Raw genomic sequence first — 16,152 nt, 5'->3', positions numbered from 1 at the left:
TAATATATATTGTATTGTGGAATGTTTATTACTAGTGTTAAAATGTATTCAAAAATGTATGCCACTGTTCATTTGTTTTTTTTGGTACAAAGAGGAATTATGGCATAGTAAAAATATTTATCTTCACCTACGATTCCCTGCTGAGTTCAACCAATTTTACTTGCTGACTCCCTCAAAATCCATCTGCTGGGTTTATTACACACTTGGGACTGCATTCTGGTTATTAGTGTAGAAAATGAATTCTGGAAATTTCCAGGTCTTTTTGTATTTCCATTTATAGAACAAAAAGCTTAAGAACTAGCTTGCAGCCTGGGCTTTAGTTGGCAAAATAAAATTGAGTTTTAAATAAAATCAAATGTTGGATCTAAGTTGTGTGTCTCAACCTTCCAAAAATCAGATACTATGAACAGGTAACTGAAGCAAACTGTACACTCAATGTCACCTTGCCAAAGAAACTAGTGTAATTCATTTTGACATTCAATTTATTGATGTGAAATAGCATATACAAGTAGTATTAATTAAATGGTATAATAATAGAATAGAACATACTGCACCGGATATTCTTGAAATATATTGTCAAATATCTCCAGAGAGTCAAAGAAATGAGGATGGTTTTGTATGGTGCACAGTTTTTGTCTACAGTGTCTGAATGTATGTTTTTGTCTTTTCAAATGTAGCCTTCAAGCATTTCTAAGATTGACAGTCAGACACAAGGACAAATGCTCAGTAAAAGTGTGAGATGGGGACAAACTCCTATCAATCAGTCAACTCCCTGGGACACAGATGAACCTCCATCCAAACAAATGAGAGAAATAGAAAATGCTGGTATGTGAATTCTTTTTTTCTCCTTAAGCCCAAGAGAAAGTACAAATTTCTCTTTTTTTTTAATCAAGTAATTGAGTGGGTCTCTCAAGAGTATAAAACAATAAGCAGATCTTGTGTTGATTAAATAGCAAAGCTGCAGGCTGGGACCATTTTTAATCAAGCCACAGTACTGTTTATTGCCATAACATTCTGGGCAAGAAAATGGCTGAGGCTGTTCCATTCAAAGCTATATAAAATACTCAAAGCAATAGGTTTCAATTAAACCAACAGGTAGAGTTGGAATTAAACATCACATTTATAAAAAGAAATATTCTCAAGTTGGACACTAACCCAAATGTAATTTACTTGGGTGCTGATTAGCATTTGTATTCTTTTGTCTCTAATTTATAATTAAAAAGTGTTCTTACTTCCAGGATGCATCTTCTTCCAATTTATGGCAGCCACACAGTAAATAAACAACGTAGGCAGAAGTTTCCAATTGTTTTTTAGTGCAATTTGCCAGAAATCAATCAAGCCATAGCATGTAATTTTAAATTCCAGTTATATTTAGTACAGTAATGTAAGAAGATTTGGGTGAGGTCACTGTGCTCATATCATGGAACACATGGACACAGAGGAAGGTCCTGAGACAAGAGAAGAGAGATAATCTGGCTAACATTCTTAGACAAGTGTGACAATACTATGGCTTTAAGAGGTGTAATTTGTCCTTTTTTGTTGAAGAGGTTTTCAGGCTAAGGCGTAGAGCTGTCTATTGAAAACTCGTAAAATAAACGACTTGTAAAGCCTTGGTTTTTTTAAAGTTGGAACAATAGAAGCAGCCTGAATAGGTCTGGGAAAGCTGCCAAAGAATCAGGATTTTTAGTTTTGGCTTTCAACAGTTGCTGTTGGGGTCCTAAGGAAGTGGCAGACATTTTCAGCCTCCCTTGGTTATAGCTAAAAGCTGGGACTTCACTTCCTGTTACAAGAATTGTCTATGAGAGAATCTGTTTTTTTTTCTGAATTTGCCTTTGCCAAGGGTGTGTTTATGGGATGTTATTATTAGAAGTTAATTAGTAACAGTTAATTATCCATTATTCTGTTAACTTTGCAAATAGAATTAAGTTATGGCAATTTCTTCATTCTTTTATTGTATTTTAATGATAGTTGATGAAAAAAGTGTGGTTTGCTTTAAATCTGGTGGTTTGACCAATTGAATTACATCTGGAATGAAACTGAGCAAAAACTACCTCCTTACAAAGGGCAGCACAGTGGCTCAGTGGTTAGCACTGCTGCCTCATATTACCAGGGTCCCAGGTTTGATTCCAGCCTCTGCATGGGGTTGGAACATTCTCCCTGTGTCTGCGTGGGTTTCCTTCCACAGTCCAAAGATGTGCATGCCAGGTGAATTGGCTATCCTAAGTGCATTAGTCAGAGGGAAATGGGTCTGGGTGGGTTACTCTTTGGAGGGTTGGTGTGGACTGGCTGGGCTGAAAGGCCTGTTTCCACACGCTAGGGAATCTAGTCTAATCTAATCACCTGTCCAATAAGAAAAAGTTAGGTTCTAAGCTATCTTCTTAATGTATTTTGAGGGCATCTGATCGGATTCATAACACAAACCAGTCTGAAACATAGTGCTGAAACAAGCAATGGCTCAACAATTGAAGGTGGAACAGAGAAAATGGATAATAGAAAGGAGGATTGATTAAGTAGGACAGGAAAGGACATGGTGGCATTTAAGTTTAGAAAAAGGCAGAAGTGAATTCTGTTCATTTGTTGGCAGATAAATTAGAGAATGGGTGAGTCAATGGAAGTTGCATAAACCGAAATGGCAAAGAAACAACGTATATTGAGGAACGGTAAAGCTGTGGTTGAGTTGCAGTCAGTCAAGGGAAAACTTCATAGACCAGCAAGGTCAACAGTAGAAAATGCAAAATAGATTATATTCTACATTTTTGAATATTAGACTCTTGAAGGAAGTTCTTGAACAACAATACCTTATGGAAAATGCACACACCTCCTACATATACAAAAAAAATCAGCAGTTTTAAAAGAGAAGTATTATTTGGCAATTTTTCTATCCTCAGGATGCTCCAAAGTGCCTAATGCCTGACAAATTACTTGTGAAGTAGAACCATTGCTATATTATAGGCAAACACAGCATGCCATTTTTTTGCACAGCAAGGTCACGCACTATTACTTTTAAGATCTGAGGGTTTCAAAATATTCTTGACATGGCTGTCTGCAGCAAAGTGGTGAGAGTGCAGTTCAACTTGCTTCAGTCCAGTTCAGAGGGATAAGTTGTTCCTGAAGATTTTAAGTGATCACCCTCTGTCAACAATCTCTGTTGTAAAGTCAACCAGTCACTATATTGGAACTAGGCAACATTTAGGTTTCTAATGTTCCCACCTGAAACAGGTGTGAAGCAGCTGGAAAATAAAAATTGAAGTCTTGAAGCCTACCTCAGGATTTGATGGTGAGCTGGTACATCAACAGAGCTTCCCAGAATTTTCAGGTCTGCCTGGTGAGCTGCATTTTCCTCTCCACATTTCAGCTGATCATTGATTTGGGCACCTTAGTTTTTTTCATATATTCATTCATGGGATGAAGGTGGCAATGGCTAGGCCAGCATTTATTGACCATCCCAGAGGGCAGTTAAGAGTCAACCACATTGCTGTTGGTCTGGAGTCACATTTGGCCAGCCCTGGGTAAGGATGGCAGTTCCCTTCCCTAAAAGACATTAGTGAACCAGTGGGTTCTTTCAATAATCAATACCTGGTTGTCATTAAACTCTTTACCTACCGATTTTTATTGAATTCAAATTCCACTATCTGCCGATGGCAGGATTCAAAGCCAGATCCCAAGAACATTCCCTGGGTCACTGGGTTAACACTCCAACGATAATACCACTAGGTCATCACCTTTCATTAGTGGCATCGTTGGATGTATGTTCTGATCACTTTGCTCAGTTGGTCAAGGAGCCGATATGCTGAAATTCTATGTTATTGTCTCTCATCTTCTGCAAAAAAAAACATAATTTCAATTTACTTCCATACCAGACTCCAGAAGAAAGGAATCAAATAAATAGTCTTTATTTTTCCAATCTGTTTTCCACAGTACGTTAAGGTACTCATACAAGATGTGAATCAACAGGTTGTCCATCATGACGGAGTTCTTCACGGTTCATAATTTTTACAATTTTTCTCTTTTGGTTTGTTTTCTGCACTGCCTTTATAGGTGACGACAAATAAGCACAAACAAGGCGTGATAAGAATCTTGGAGGGGACAAGTGCTTGAGCCATTCTCCTGTTCTGGTATCCACAATTCCACGCACAACTAATTGACTGAAGAAGCTGCTTCCACAGTCTCTGGGTTAACAAGCTCACACTTACAGAGCAGTGGCTAGCTCAGTCACAAGGACATTGTTGCCGGGTCACCAATCAGCTCCTTCAAATCTGTAACTTTGCCTCCTTTCAAACTCCCATGGGGTTTTTTACAGAATCAGTTTGGCATGCTGGATGTATATGTGAAGATAGCAATGTCACATTGTTTGGAAAGACTAACCTTAGTCTTTCGTTCCCCACTGAATAAGAACAGCAGCATATAGATCTTTTCTGTAAGCCACATGACAGAATTTCCAAACTTACAGTGGTTCACTGATGGAATGGATATGTAGTCTTGACGTAATATGAGCATTTACACAAGCAGAAAGAACTTCTAGACTAGGGGGCATAATTTTAAGTTGGGAGGACAGAGATCCTAAAAAGGCATGATAGTCAAATTTTATACACGGGGTGGTTCATGTGTGGAATAAACGTTCTGAGGAAGTGGTGGATGCGGGCACAGTTCCAACGTTTAAAAGATGCTTAGATAAGTACAAGAATGGGAAAGGTTTGGAGGAATATGGGCCAGGAGCAGGCCGGTGGGACTAGTTTAGTTGGATTTAAGGGTCTGTTTGTGTGCTGTATGACTCTATGACTCTGTTCCAACAGTGCACAACTAGGCATTGATCACAAATACTACGATAAGTTCTACATCCTAATTGCAGTCACCTTGCGTTTATTTTAACATATTCACCAGTGATTGCCTTTACTTTGAAGTAAGCCTGTCTATAGCTGGCCACAGGGACCAAAGCTATGCCCCGTAACCATGGTGAATGGTACACTAGCAGCAGCCATGGAATTAAGCATAGAGTTACAGTGACGTTTGTGCTACTATTAGTTCAATATAGAACAGGCATCGTGAGGACTGGCAAATGGGACTAGATTGGGTTAGGATGCCTGGTTAGCATAGACGGGTTGGACCAAAGGGTCTGTTCCTGTGCTGTACATCTCTATGATTCTAAGTGCCTCAGCAGATACAAATTTATGCATTAAGAGCAGGAATAGGCCATTCAGCCCCTGAAGTCTGCTCTGCTATTCCATAAACTCTAATGAGAGTTCCATCTAATTTTCTTATTGACTGCCCTGGCCTCTGAGGTCCATGTGTATAAGTGACATCTGGACCCAGGACTCAATGCCCGTGATCAGGGTGCTGGTGGTAGCAGCTGGAAGCTTGCTGCAAGTTGGAACTGGGATAAGGTGGAGGGGGAGGGGAAATGAGGAAACTGGTGAAGTCCACATTGATGCCGTATTTCTGATGAAGGACTTTTGCCTGAATAGTCGATTCTCCTGCTCCTCAGATGCTGCCTGACCGGCTGTGCTTTTCCAGCACCACACTCATTTTCATGACTGGTCTCGGTCAAAGAGATCCAGACATGGCGAGAGAATGCGCTGTGCTCATTACACTCAAGTCATTCCTCCCTTTGTATAAGTAGCTTTACGAGGTTCAAAACCCTAGGCATCTCCAGTCTGAGGGGAAAAGTAAATTAGCCACCTGGTCAGCAAGTTCTTAGTTTTTTACCTTCATTGCTGCTTCTCTTTATATTTGTATCTTGATAAATTGGGTACTTTCTCAAATTCACTGCGTAAAGACTCAGAGTAAGCTTATATTAGTTATTACCTCTTGGATCCATCTCCGGGACCCTAATTCTTGCCTATCTGCATGCTTTTCATCGGTGACTTCAAAGACATGATCAGATTTCTCTCTCATACTGACTACACCCAGTCCGACTTCACTACCATCTCTATCTCTTGACACTTCCACTGTTTATTTGGTATCTGCTTGGCTTGTTGGATATTTAGAGCAGAATGGCCTACAATTTCCATTGGTTATACTTAAGGAAAATAAAAGCCATTCACTTCCAATTTGGTCACAAGCTAAAAGCACATTTCATTTTCCCTTTTTCAGGTGTCTTAGCCTTAACCAGACATAACACAAAGGGCATATGAAATGAAACAAATCTAGACTGATGGTCTGACTTCCAGTTAGATACAATTTTTGTCCACCAACCTTCTTCAATAAATAATTGGAAAATTCTGATTTCATTCAATGTGACAACTATCTCAAGATGTGCTGGGGTGTTTTCCATCAATTAGTCCCTGCAATCAACCAGATCATACATGTTCACAACTTCATTTTTTAAAATCCATGCAGTAATGAGTGAGTGTTGAGTGTTGCTGTTGATTAGGGTATGGACAACAGATAGTTGAATGAGTTCAAGTGCTATTTGCCCTGAGATGAGCTTCCCAACCCCTCCCATATCCTGTCCATCATAAAGACTGCTATGCTTTTGCCCAGCTCCAGCCCTGCCTTAGGTCATTTGCTGAAACCCCAATCATAGTTGTGGCCAGAGACAACAGAAATATTCCAACACTCTCCTGATGAGCCATACAGTTAACCACCTTCCATAAACCTAAACCCATTCAGATACTTGCTGTGCATATCCTAACCAGTATGAAGTCCAGCTCATCATCACATCATGTATTTTTGTTTTAACTGAATGCTGTAACCTTATCTGGATGAATGCAGGGATTAAATATCTGAGAATAGCTTTCACCTTGTTTGAAATTAGAATGTTCCAACTTGTAATCAAATCATAGAGGTCCACAGCACAGAAAAAGGCCCTTCAGCCCAATTGAGCCTGTGCTGAAGATGGCTGATAGCAAAGTTTGTACTTGGAAGAATATCAAGCCACCAGCCTGAGGTAGATTTGTTATGTTTCATGTACCTTTGTTGACACATTAATTGAGGATTAGAAATTGATGTTGTTTTTAACAAGTGACACTCCAGAAAGCTTGGAAACAGTTACCATGGTTACAGTCGACACTCTTTCGTGGAAAATGAGCACATAACTATTAAATTTATTTTGGACCTGCCAGGAGGAAGTGTGAACATCGTTAAATGTGCATGTGTAAACTCCATACATAATATTTGTCGGACAACAATTTTGCTCGTTGGGACATTATAGATCTTCTTAATCACCCTGTTCAGACATATTGTGATACATGCTTGGAGGAAGTGATACTTGAAGCCAGACCATCTGGCCTAGAGGTAGTGACACTACCGCTGTGACACAAGAGCATTATTTCTCTTTGTCACCATGTCTCCTTGTCTCCCATCTCAAAATCAAAATGCTGCACTAAAGCTGATTTTCCTGGTCATACCTCCGATACAATTCACTCTCTCATTCTCCATCTCTCAGCATAGTTATCTGGAGCCCTGTGTTATATCCAAATGCGATATTGAAGTCAACATGTAAATGTTTGAAATCTTAAATGTGAACACTTAAGATCACTCTTTGATAAAATCACTTTGGAGAAAGTGAGGACTGCAGATGCTGGAGATCAGAGCTGAAAAATGTGTTGCTGGAAAAGCGCAGCAGGTCAGGCAGCATACAAGGAGCAGGAGAATCGACGTTTTGGGCATAAGCCCTTCTTCACTTTGCTTAATTTATTGTTATGTTAAAAATCACATAACACCAGGTTATAGTGCAACAGATTTATTTGAAGCACTAGCTTTCAGAGCACTGCTCCTTCATCAGGTGGCTATGGAGGTTAGATCATGCTCACAAAATTTAGAGCCAAGGGAGTCCAATGTCATGCTATGAAAGAGGATCTAGTTGCAATTTTTTCATATGGGGCATATCGACTCCTTAATCCAGAACAGATTTTGAAAAAGTAGCGAGAGTGCTCTGTACCAATTGACTGTTTAAAGAAGGAGCAGCCATGGTGGTATTAGTAATGATTAAAATGTGCCTAATATACCCAGCTTTTCCATTAGCTTCAGTCACAGTTTCTATACACAGACTCCATCACATAAATTGCAAGAATTGTGTTTTTGTTATTTATTATGATGTATTATTAATATTGCCCAATATTCACGAGTTAGATAGAATTCCAGGACACTCTGACCAGAAGGTTTTCCCATCACTTCAGAAGAAAGTATTACATTGCTGAGGCAGCATGCACCAATGTGACATCTTGATGCTCAACTTGTACTTTACATAAATTGGATTCCCTCTTTATAGGGAAGAAAAAATGGCATTTGCAACTTCTGTGCTTCTGACTATGTTTGCAAGCACAACTTAGAGAGGACATTCAACCCAACTGGCCTGTGCTAATAAGTGACAATTAACATTTATGCTACACAAGTGCTAGATAATGACCATCTCCAAATGTGTCTGAACTCCTCCTTCAACATTCAATGGGATTGGAATCTCAAATCAATCTCCCACCATCAACATCCTGTGGTTCACCATTGACCAGGAACTTAGCTGACACAGCAGGTCAGAGGAACTCAAGTCCAGATCACCAAAGCCTGTCCACCATCTAGAAAGTACATGTCAGGAGTGTGATGGAATATATGCTACTTACCTGAATGAATAAGCTACAAACAACAGCCAAGAAGCTCAACCCCATTCAGAACAAAGCAGCCTATTTGATTAACGCTCCATCTACCATTTAAACATTTACACCTTTACTATTTATGGACAGTGACTGCAGTGTACATCAACAACATTCACTTCAGCAAATTGCCCTGGCTCCTTTAAAAGTATGTTCCATATTACCCAGAAGGATAAAGGCAACGGCTATATGGGAGCACCACAATTTGCAAGTTCCCCACTAAGCTAGATTCTAGAACTCCTATCTTAACTATATTGTATATGTATTCACACCATATGGACTACAGAAGTTTAATAAGGTGACCCAGCATTTTTGCAAACACCATCCTGGACAGGCAATAATAGATCCTTGCTGATCCCCACTTTCCAAGATAAAAAAAACAGAAGAAATGGTTAATGAGTTCCCCTAAGCTGAAACATCCAGGAGTGTCCATGGATTCAGAGGCTGTCATTTCCTCTGGTGCAAAATTAAAGTTAGTGAATTTTAGCATTCTGATGAACTGTGGACATGGAAGGGTCTGGAAGTGTGGAAGAAATCCAGGAGTCCTGCAGACTGTGGTTGTAGATTTTTCATTGCCTTGGTTTCCAGTGAACATGAGGACTCTAGGAGGAGTTCACAGGACTGCTCTCCATATCCAGGTTGTAGGCTATATCCAAGGACAATCCAGCCCAAGATGTGGGTTACGTTTGGATTGTTCATGAAATGATAGTGAGCAGCACAGTTGGGTGCATTCTAATTGTATATGCTCTGCAATATTCTAATGAATGTCATAAAAAGAGGTTGTATTGGTAATTTTTATTTGTCAGAAGGTGGTGATGGAGAAGGTCGAGATTTGTTTGGGGATTAAATTGCAATCTCTGTGCAGTAAAGCTCCATGAAGAAGAAGGACACCAAAGTTATCATTTGACAATTAATCCCTTGTGCCACAATTTATTGAAAAGCTGCCAATTCCAAGGATTTCTTTGCTGTGGTGTTAATATATTTCCATGTGGAAATCGAATAAATGGCGGTCACCTGTAGAAGTCGACACCCTATTTTAGGCCAAAAAGTCTGGAATTTTCCATACATCTCATGTAAATGTCAACCCTAGTTCTTCACAGATTAACGTTTGTGAGTCAAGGTATTATCCTGTACATAAATGTTACGATGAGGAAATGAATTTTTTTCATGCTATTATATATTTTGATGTACAATTCACACCAATTTGGTGTAAAGATTTAAGACGCATCAGGTGACAGTTTCCCTTCGCATGCAGCTCAGCTTATCATAGTTCATTGTGTTTGTTTCTCTTTATTCATTTAGAGATTAATTGGGCTTCTGCTAATGATACTGTATTTTGGAGTGTAGCATGAATTTCAGCCCCTCAAAATTAGTATTTATGTAACCTTTAAGAATAGTCTAAAACATTTGACTTTCAATCGAATAAATAAAGTAGTTGTGAATTATGAAAATGCTTTAGACCTATAGGCCCAATATGGTTTCAAAATAAAACTAATATTGTCCCCACTGTGTTTGAGAAGTGCAACCCTGATTTATTTGTTTACCATTAGGATGCAGCTTGAGCAACATTGTTAAAAAAAATACAGCGTGCTGTTAATTAAGGTTCATGATCCTTGTTTTACATACTTACAAAACTAATCAACATTGTTCTAAATTTAGCATTTGGAATGTTGCTTGAAGAGGGCCAATTAATTTAATATTCATGTTAGCTCCTGACTAATTATGTACTGTGCCAGAAAGACATCCGAGTCTAGCTCTAAATACGATTGTGCTACAATCCCTTTATTGTCAATAACTAAAACTTGAAATGCTGATTGGGGCTTACATTGGTGATGGTTTGAAAAGAGGACCTGTATGGCTTACAATTTTAGTCTTGTTGCCACTTTCCATAATTTGAATTTGCTGAGAGGTGCTAAAACAGATGCCTATAGATTTAGTACTCGAGTCATGGTTAGATAGAATTCTTATTAACCGTCTATGTTGGATCCACAAACTTGGAAGATGAAGTCGGACACAAACACATTGCAGAAAGCTAGAGGCAGACTCAGGGACCAAGTGAACACTGAAGGTTCTGATGGGGTAGATACAAAGGAGGAGAAATGTTTGTATTTGCAGATGAGAAGGGGTCTATTTGCCCGTCTGTCCCTCAATCCTTCGCGTGTTACTATGTCTGGCCTCATGTCCTCAAGGCAAAGCTTTGGGCTTGATGAGCAAGTATTGGCTTCCTCTTGTTGACTCCTCTAATTTTGAGGAATACAGCATTCACTTTCTCTTTTATTAGAGGTTGCCTATTATAATGCAGAGAATTGTTGCATTTTGGTAAAAAGAATGTGGACAGGTCAGCTCTGATGAAGAGAGTCATCTAGACTCAATATTAGCTTGCTTTCTCTCCATGGGTTCTTTCTGACCCGTTGTGATCACCAGCATTTTTTGTTTTCAGGCAAAATAAAACAGTGGGTACAATGTTTAAGAGCATGCAGGATCAGATGGACTTTGGTGTAAATGTGCGTAGATCACTGAAGGTGGCAGGACTGGGGGAAAGAGTAATTAATAAAGCCTGGAATGTATTAATAGGGATATAGAGTGGTTGCACAAGAAGATGATACTGAACTTGTTAAAAAAGATACATTTGTTAGATCCCAGCCAGAGTATTATGTACTGTCCTGGGTGCCACATTAAAAGGAGGATGTGAACACATTGAAAGAATGAGAAGAGATTTACTAATTTCAGTAACGAGTATAGATTGGAAAGCTGGAACTGTTCACCTTGAGTAGAAAAAGCACAGTAGGCGAACTATTATAAGTTTTCAAAATCATGGAATATCTGGGTAGAGTAGGTAGTAAGAAGGTGAAAGCTTGAAAGCAAGAGAGCACAGATATATAAAGTGATTTGCAGACACAGCAGATGTGATGTGAGACAAATCTTTTTCACACACGTGAGTTGGGTCCGGAATGCACTGTCTGCAATTTGGGTGGAGACCGGTTCAATTGAGGATTTGAGAGGACATTAGATTGTTTCAGTTGAAACAATGTGTGAGAGTATGGGTACAAGTAGGGGAATGACACTGAGGCATAGTGTTTGTTGGATAGCAGCTCCAGACATGATAGCTCCTCTGAGCTGTAACATTCTGAGATTCTGTCAAGAAATGTGATAGTGTTGGTGAGATCCCTGTATCCCTGAAAGCCTCCTGATGAGTTCCAAGAGTCTTTTTGGATTCCTAACAGCAAGTGAACAAAAAAGGTTACTAACCTTCAAATAGCATTGTAAGACTTCTGCAATGACTTGTTTAATTCCAATAGAAAAACACAAAATTGGAACAGGAGTAGACCATTCACCCTTCGAGTCTGCTCCACCATTCATTATGACCATGGCTGATCATCCAAGTCATTCCTGATGAAAGGCCTATGTTTGAAACGTTGATTCTCCTGCTTCTTAGATGCTCCCTGAACTGTTGTGCTTTTCCAGCACCACACTCTTGACTCTTATCCATATCCAATAGCCTGTTTCTGCTTTCAGCCCATATCCTTTTGATCCCATTAGCCTCAAGGTCTATATCCAACTCCCTCTTGAAATCATACAATATTTCTGATTGTGACTATTTTCTGTAGTGGAGAATTCCACGGGCTCACCACTCTGTGGGTGAAGAAACGTTTTGTCATCTCGATCCTAAATGATATAGCCTGTATTCATGGATTGTGACTCCTGGTTCTGAACTCCACCACCATTGGGAACATCCTTCCTGCATCTACTCTGTCTAGTCCTATTTGAATTTGATAGGAGTCTGTGAGATCCCTCCATTATTTTTCTAAACTCCAGTGAATACAATTCTAACCACTTCCATCTTTCTTATACATCAGTCTCACCATCCCAAGAATCCGTCTGGTCAGCCTTCGCTGCACTCCTTCTTTGGCAATGGCATCCTTCCTCTGATAAGGAGACCCAAAAGGTGTAATATTACAGATGTGGCCTCAATAAGACCCAAATAATTGCAGTGAGGCATCCCTGCTCATGTCTTCAAATCGTCTCTTTATAAAGACTAACATGCTATTTTCCTTCATTACTGCCTGCTGCACCTGCATCTCCTGTGACTGGTGTATGAAGACAGCCAAGTCATGTTGCACATTCCCAATCTCAATTTATAGCCATTCAGTTAATTGTCTGCATTCCCATCTTTGCTGCCAAAGTGGATATCAGGCACTGTATTTCAAGTATCCAGCTATTAATTATTTTATAATTCCGTCTAGCATTTTTCCCCACTGTCACTGTCAGGCTAACTTATTTTGCCAGGACCTGGGGATTGATCGCCCTCCAATCCAATCAATTTCCCCAATACTTTTTCTCTAGTAATGCTGATTTCCTTTAGTATCCCCCACTCACTCAAGTGTTCCTCAACACTTACGCTATGTTATTTTGAACTCCTTTGTGAACTCGGAGCCAAATTATGTTTTCAGTTGATGAGCCATTTATTTATTCCCCTTTAGAAAATCCCCTGTTTTTGACCGTAAAGGATCTACATTTGTCTTCACCAATCCTTTTCTCTTCACAGAGCTATAGGTCTACAGTCAGTTTTTTTGTGTTCCCTGCAAGCTTACTTACTCTTTTTCTCTATATTCCTATCTTAATCAGTCCCTTTGTCCTCTTTTGCTGAATTCTAAATTGACCCCACTCCTGAGGTCAGTTGTTTTTTTTTACCAATTTGTATTCCTCTCCCGTGGATCTAATATTACATCTACTGTCCCCTGCAAGCCATTGTTTAGCCACCTTTCCCATTTTACTTCTGCACCAGACAGGAATAAACAGTTGTGATTGCTCACCCATTGAATGTTTGCCATTGCCTTCCACAATCAAACCATTTGCTGACATTCCCCAATCTATTATAGTCAATGCACACCTCCTACCATTGTAGAATCCAGTTTGGATTCAGGACCCTAATCGGAGTACCAACTACTTCACACTCTATCTTGGTGAGGGGTGGTGTAATGGATAGCAAAGAAGGTTACCTCAGAGTACAACAGGATCTTGATCAGATGGGCCAATGGGCTGAGAAGTGGTAGATGAAGTTTACTTTAGATAAATGCAAGGTGCTGCATTTTGGAAAGGCAAATCAGGGCAGGACTTATACACTTAATGGTAAATGTTGCTGAACAAAGAGACCTTGGAGTGCAGGTTCATAGTTCCTTGAAAGCGGAGTCACAGGTAGATAGGATAGTGAAGATGGCATTTGGTATACTTTTCTTTATTGGTCAGAGCATTGAGTAGAGGGGTTGGAGGTCATGTTGCAGCTGTACAGCGCATTGGTTAGGCTACTTTGGAGTATTGTGTACAATTCTGGTCACCTTCCTATAGGAAGGATGTTGTGAAACTTGAAAGGGTTCAAAAATGATTTGCAAGGATGTTGCCAGGGTTGGAGGATTTGAGCTATAGGAAGAAGCTGAAGAGGCTGGGCTCTTTTTCCTGGAGCATCGGAGGCTGAGGGGTGACCTTGTAGAGGTTTATAAAATCATGAGGAGTATCGAGAGGGTAAATAGAAAAGGTGTTTCCCTCGGTTTGGGGAGTCCAAAACTAGAGGGCTTAGGTTTAGGGTGAGAGGGGAAAGATTTAAAAGGGACCTATGGGGCAATATTTTCACTGAGGGTGGTGCTTGCATGGAATGAGCTGCCAGAGGAAGTGGTGGAGACTGGTACAATTATAACATTTAAAAGGTATCTGGCTGAGTACATGAATAGAAAGGGTTGAGAGGGACAAGTGCTGGCAAATGGGACTAGATTAGTTCAGGATATCTGTTTGGCATGGACTAGTTGGGCTGAAGGGTCGGTTTCTGTGTTATATATCTCTGTGATGCTTATCAGTTTTGGCTGCTCATCCCCAAGGGGCGTCACAAAATTAATTGCAATTATCACTTTCTCAATATACAGTCTAGGTTGGCCTGTTTTCTAATTAGTTCCTCACTATAATGGTGAGGAAAGCCATCTCATATACACTCCAGGAATTCCTGCTCTACAATGTTGTAAATATTTTGATTTGCCCAATCTATATACAGAATAAAGTCACCCATAATTACAATTATTCAATGCCATTCCCAACAATCTGGGGGTCTATATAATCCCCACTAATGTTTTATGTCCTTTGATGTTTCTCACCTCTATCCATCTAAATTCCACATCGTCGGAATTAATAATCATTGTTCACAAAGCACTATCCATCAAAATACCAAAAAAGCCTTCTTACTGAATGCTAATTGGCAAATTAAGTAACATCTTTGGGTTTCCATATCCAGTGCGAACTTCAATTCCTTTATCAATGGGATGTGTTGTGCTACATCTCAGCTTTCAACTTAAGACCCCATCTTGACCTTCTTAGCACCAAAAATATCTGAGGACAAATCACTCCCATTGTTGTTGTATAGGCAATGATTCTGAATGAGTTAATGTTGAAGTTGCATTATCTCCACCCACCTTGATGATGGCACACTATCTTTGGGTTGGGAAACCATTAATTTTATATGAGGTCTCAATTGTACAGGCATGATAAACCTGACTTGTGATAGTTATAATTATGCCAAACCAGTTAATGTTAATTGTACCTTCTGCTGTCATGTCATAAACTATATGCTATGTAAGATAAATGAGCCTTCCTGTTAAGATGCTACAGCGGTCAATCTTTTACCAGTGATAATGAGACGAGTCCTCAGACTCAACATCTTGTCTGTGCTGGTAGTGTCTCTACCCCTTAGTCAAGAGGCCCAGGTTCGGGACCCACAATCTCCAGAGGTGTGCAATAGTATCTCCAAATGGGTTAATTATAAAATATCTACGAAGAAGGGTTAAGGCTATTGTGGTGCTATCATAGTGTCCCTACCTGCAGACTAGAAGGTTCAGGTTGAAGTCCCACCTAACCCAGACATGTGTCACAATGTATCTGACCAGGTTAATTAAAATATCTAGAAAGGTTGATTGGTTACAGCAAATTACCACAAGTCACAGTGGTTGGTAACCCCTAGCTTCGATATACGAGAAGTGTTGCTGTATGAGAAATTTTGTCAATTGTCTCTAAGCATTGATGACATAAATATGATAGCTCCCAGGATTCCTCTGAATAGAGATGTAACCAGCATGAAAGATTTAATTCCTATCTTTCTCTGTGAATTAAGGAAACTTTAAATTTTTTGATAACTCCAGAGACACAAAGTACCTTAGATGATTTATCATGGCATGATATCTTGTTATTTGTGAAGAATATTTCCAGAAATGGAGTAGTTCCTAGCACACAGAAGAAACCTGAATTTGGTTTAATTTGACATTTGTAATTTGACATTTTTAAAAATTAATGAATCACCTGATGCATTGTACCCTGAAGCATGAAAAGCTTTAATCATTTCATTATTTTTATCCTCAATTCATCCACAGTTTCAAGGAAAGTATCAGCTTTAGTCTTATGAGATTAAAATAAATCCTAATTCCCTCAAATGTTCATATGAATCTTATCCTGTCAAGAATACTTGGTCCAAGCCAGTGGAAAACATATCTTTTTATTTAAAATATCCTATCAGGTTGACATTTTCTTGACT

General features: G+C 39.4%; 1 protein-coding gene across 5 annotated transcripts in view; it reads left to right on the top strand.

The window, feature by feature from the left end:
• LOC140466698 (kelch-like protein 29) overlaps positions 1 to 16,152 on the top strand; it is a 388,797-nt gene that overhangs the window by 229,799 nt on the left and 142,846 nt on the right. For all 5 annotated transcript variants that reach the window (XR_011955268.1, XM_072562189.1, XM_072562205.1 and 2 more), the window contains one exon: positions 678 to 825. Coding sequence is in view for 4 of the 5 variants with exons in the window: in XM_072562189.1 (XP_072418290.1) it covers positions 678 to 825 (148 nt within the window). In the remaining variant the exon portion in view is untranslated. The remainder of the gene's footprint in view (positions 1 to 677; positions 826 to 16,152) is intronic.

This window comes from Chiloscyllium punctatum, chromosome 3 (assembly GCF_047496795.1).
Source record: "Chiloscyllium punctatum isolate Juve2018m chromosome 3, sChiPun1.3, whole genome shotgun sequence".
Taxonomy (NCBI): Eukaryota; Metazoa; Chordata; class Chondrichthyes; order Orectolobiformes; family Hemiscylliidae; genus Chiloscyllium; species Chiloscyllium punctatum.
The sequence above is the reverse complement of the archived record's forward strand: the minus strand, read 5'-3'. Positions and strand labels throughout refer to the sequence as shown.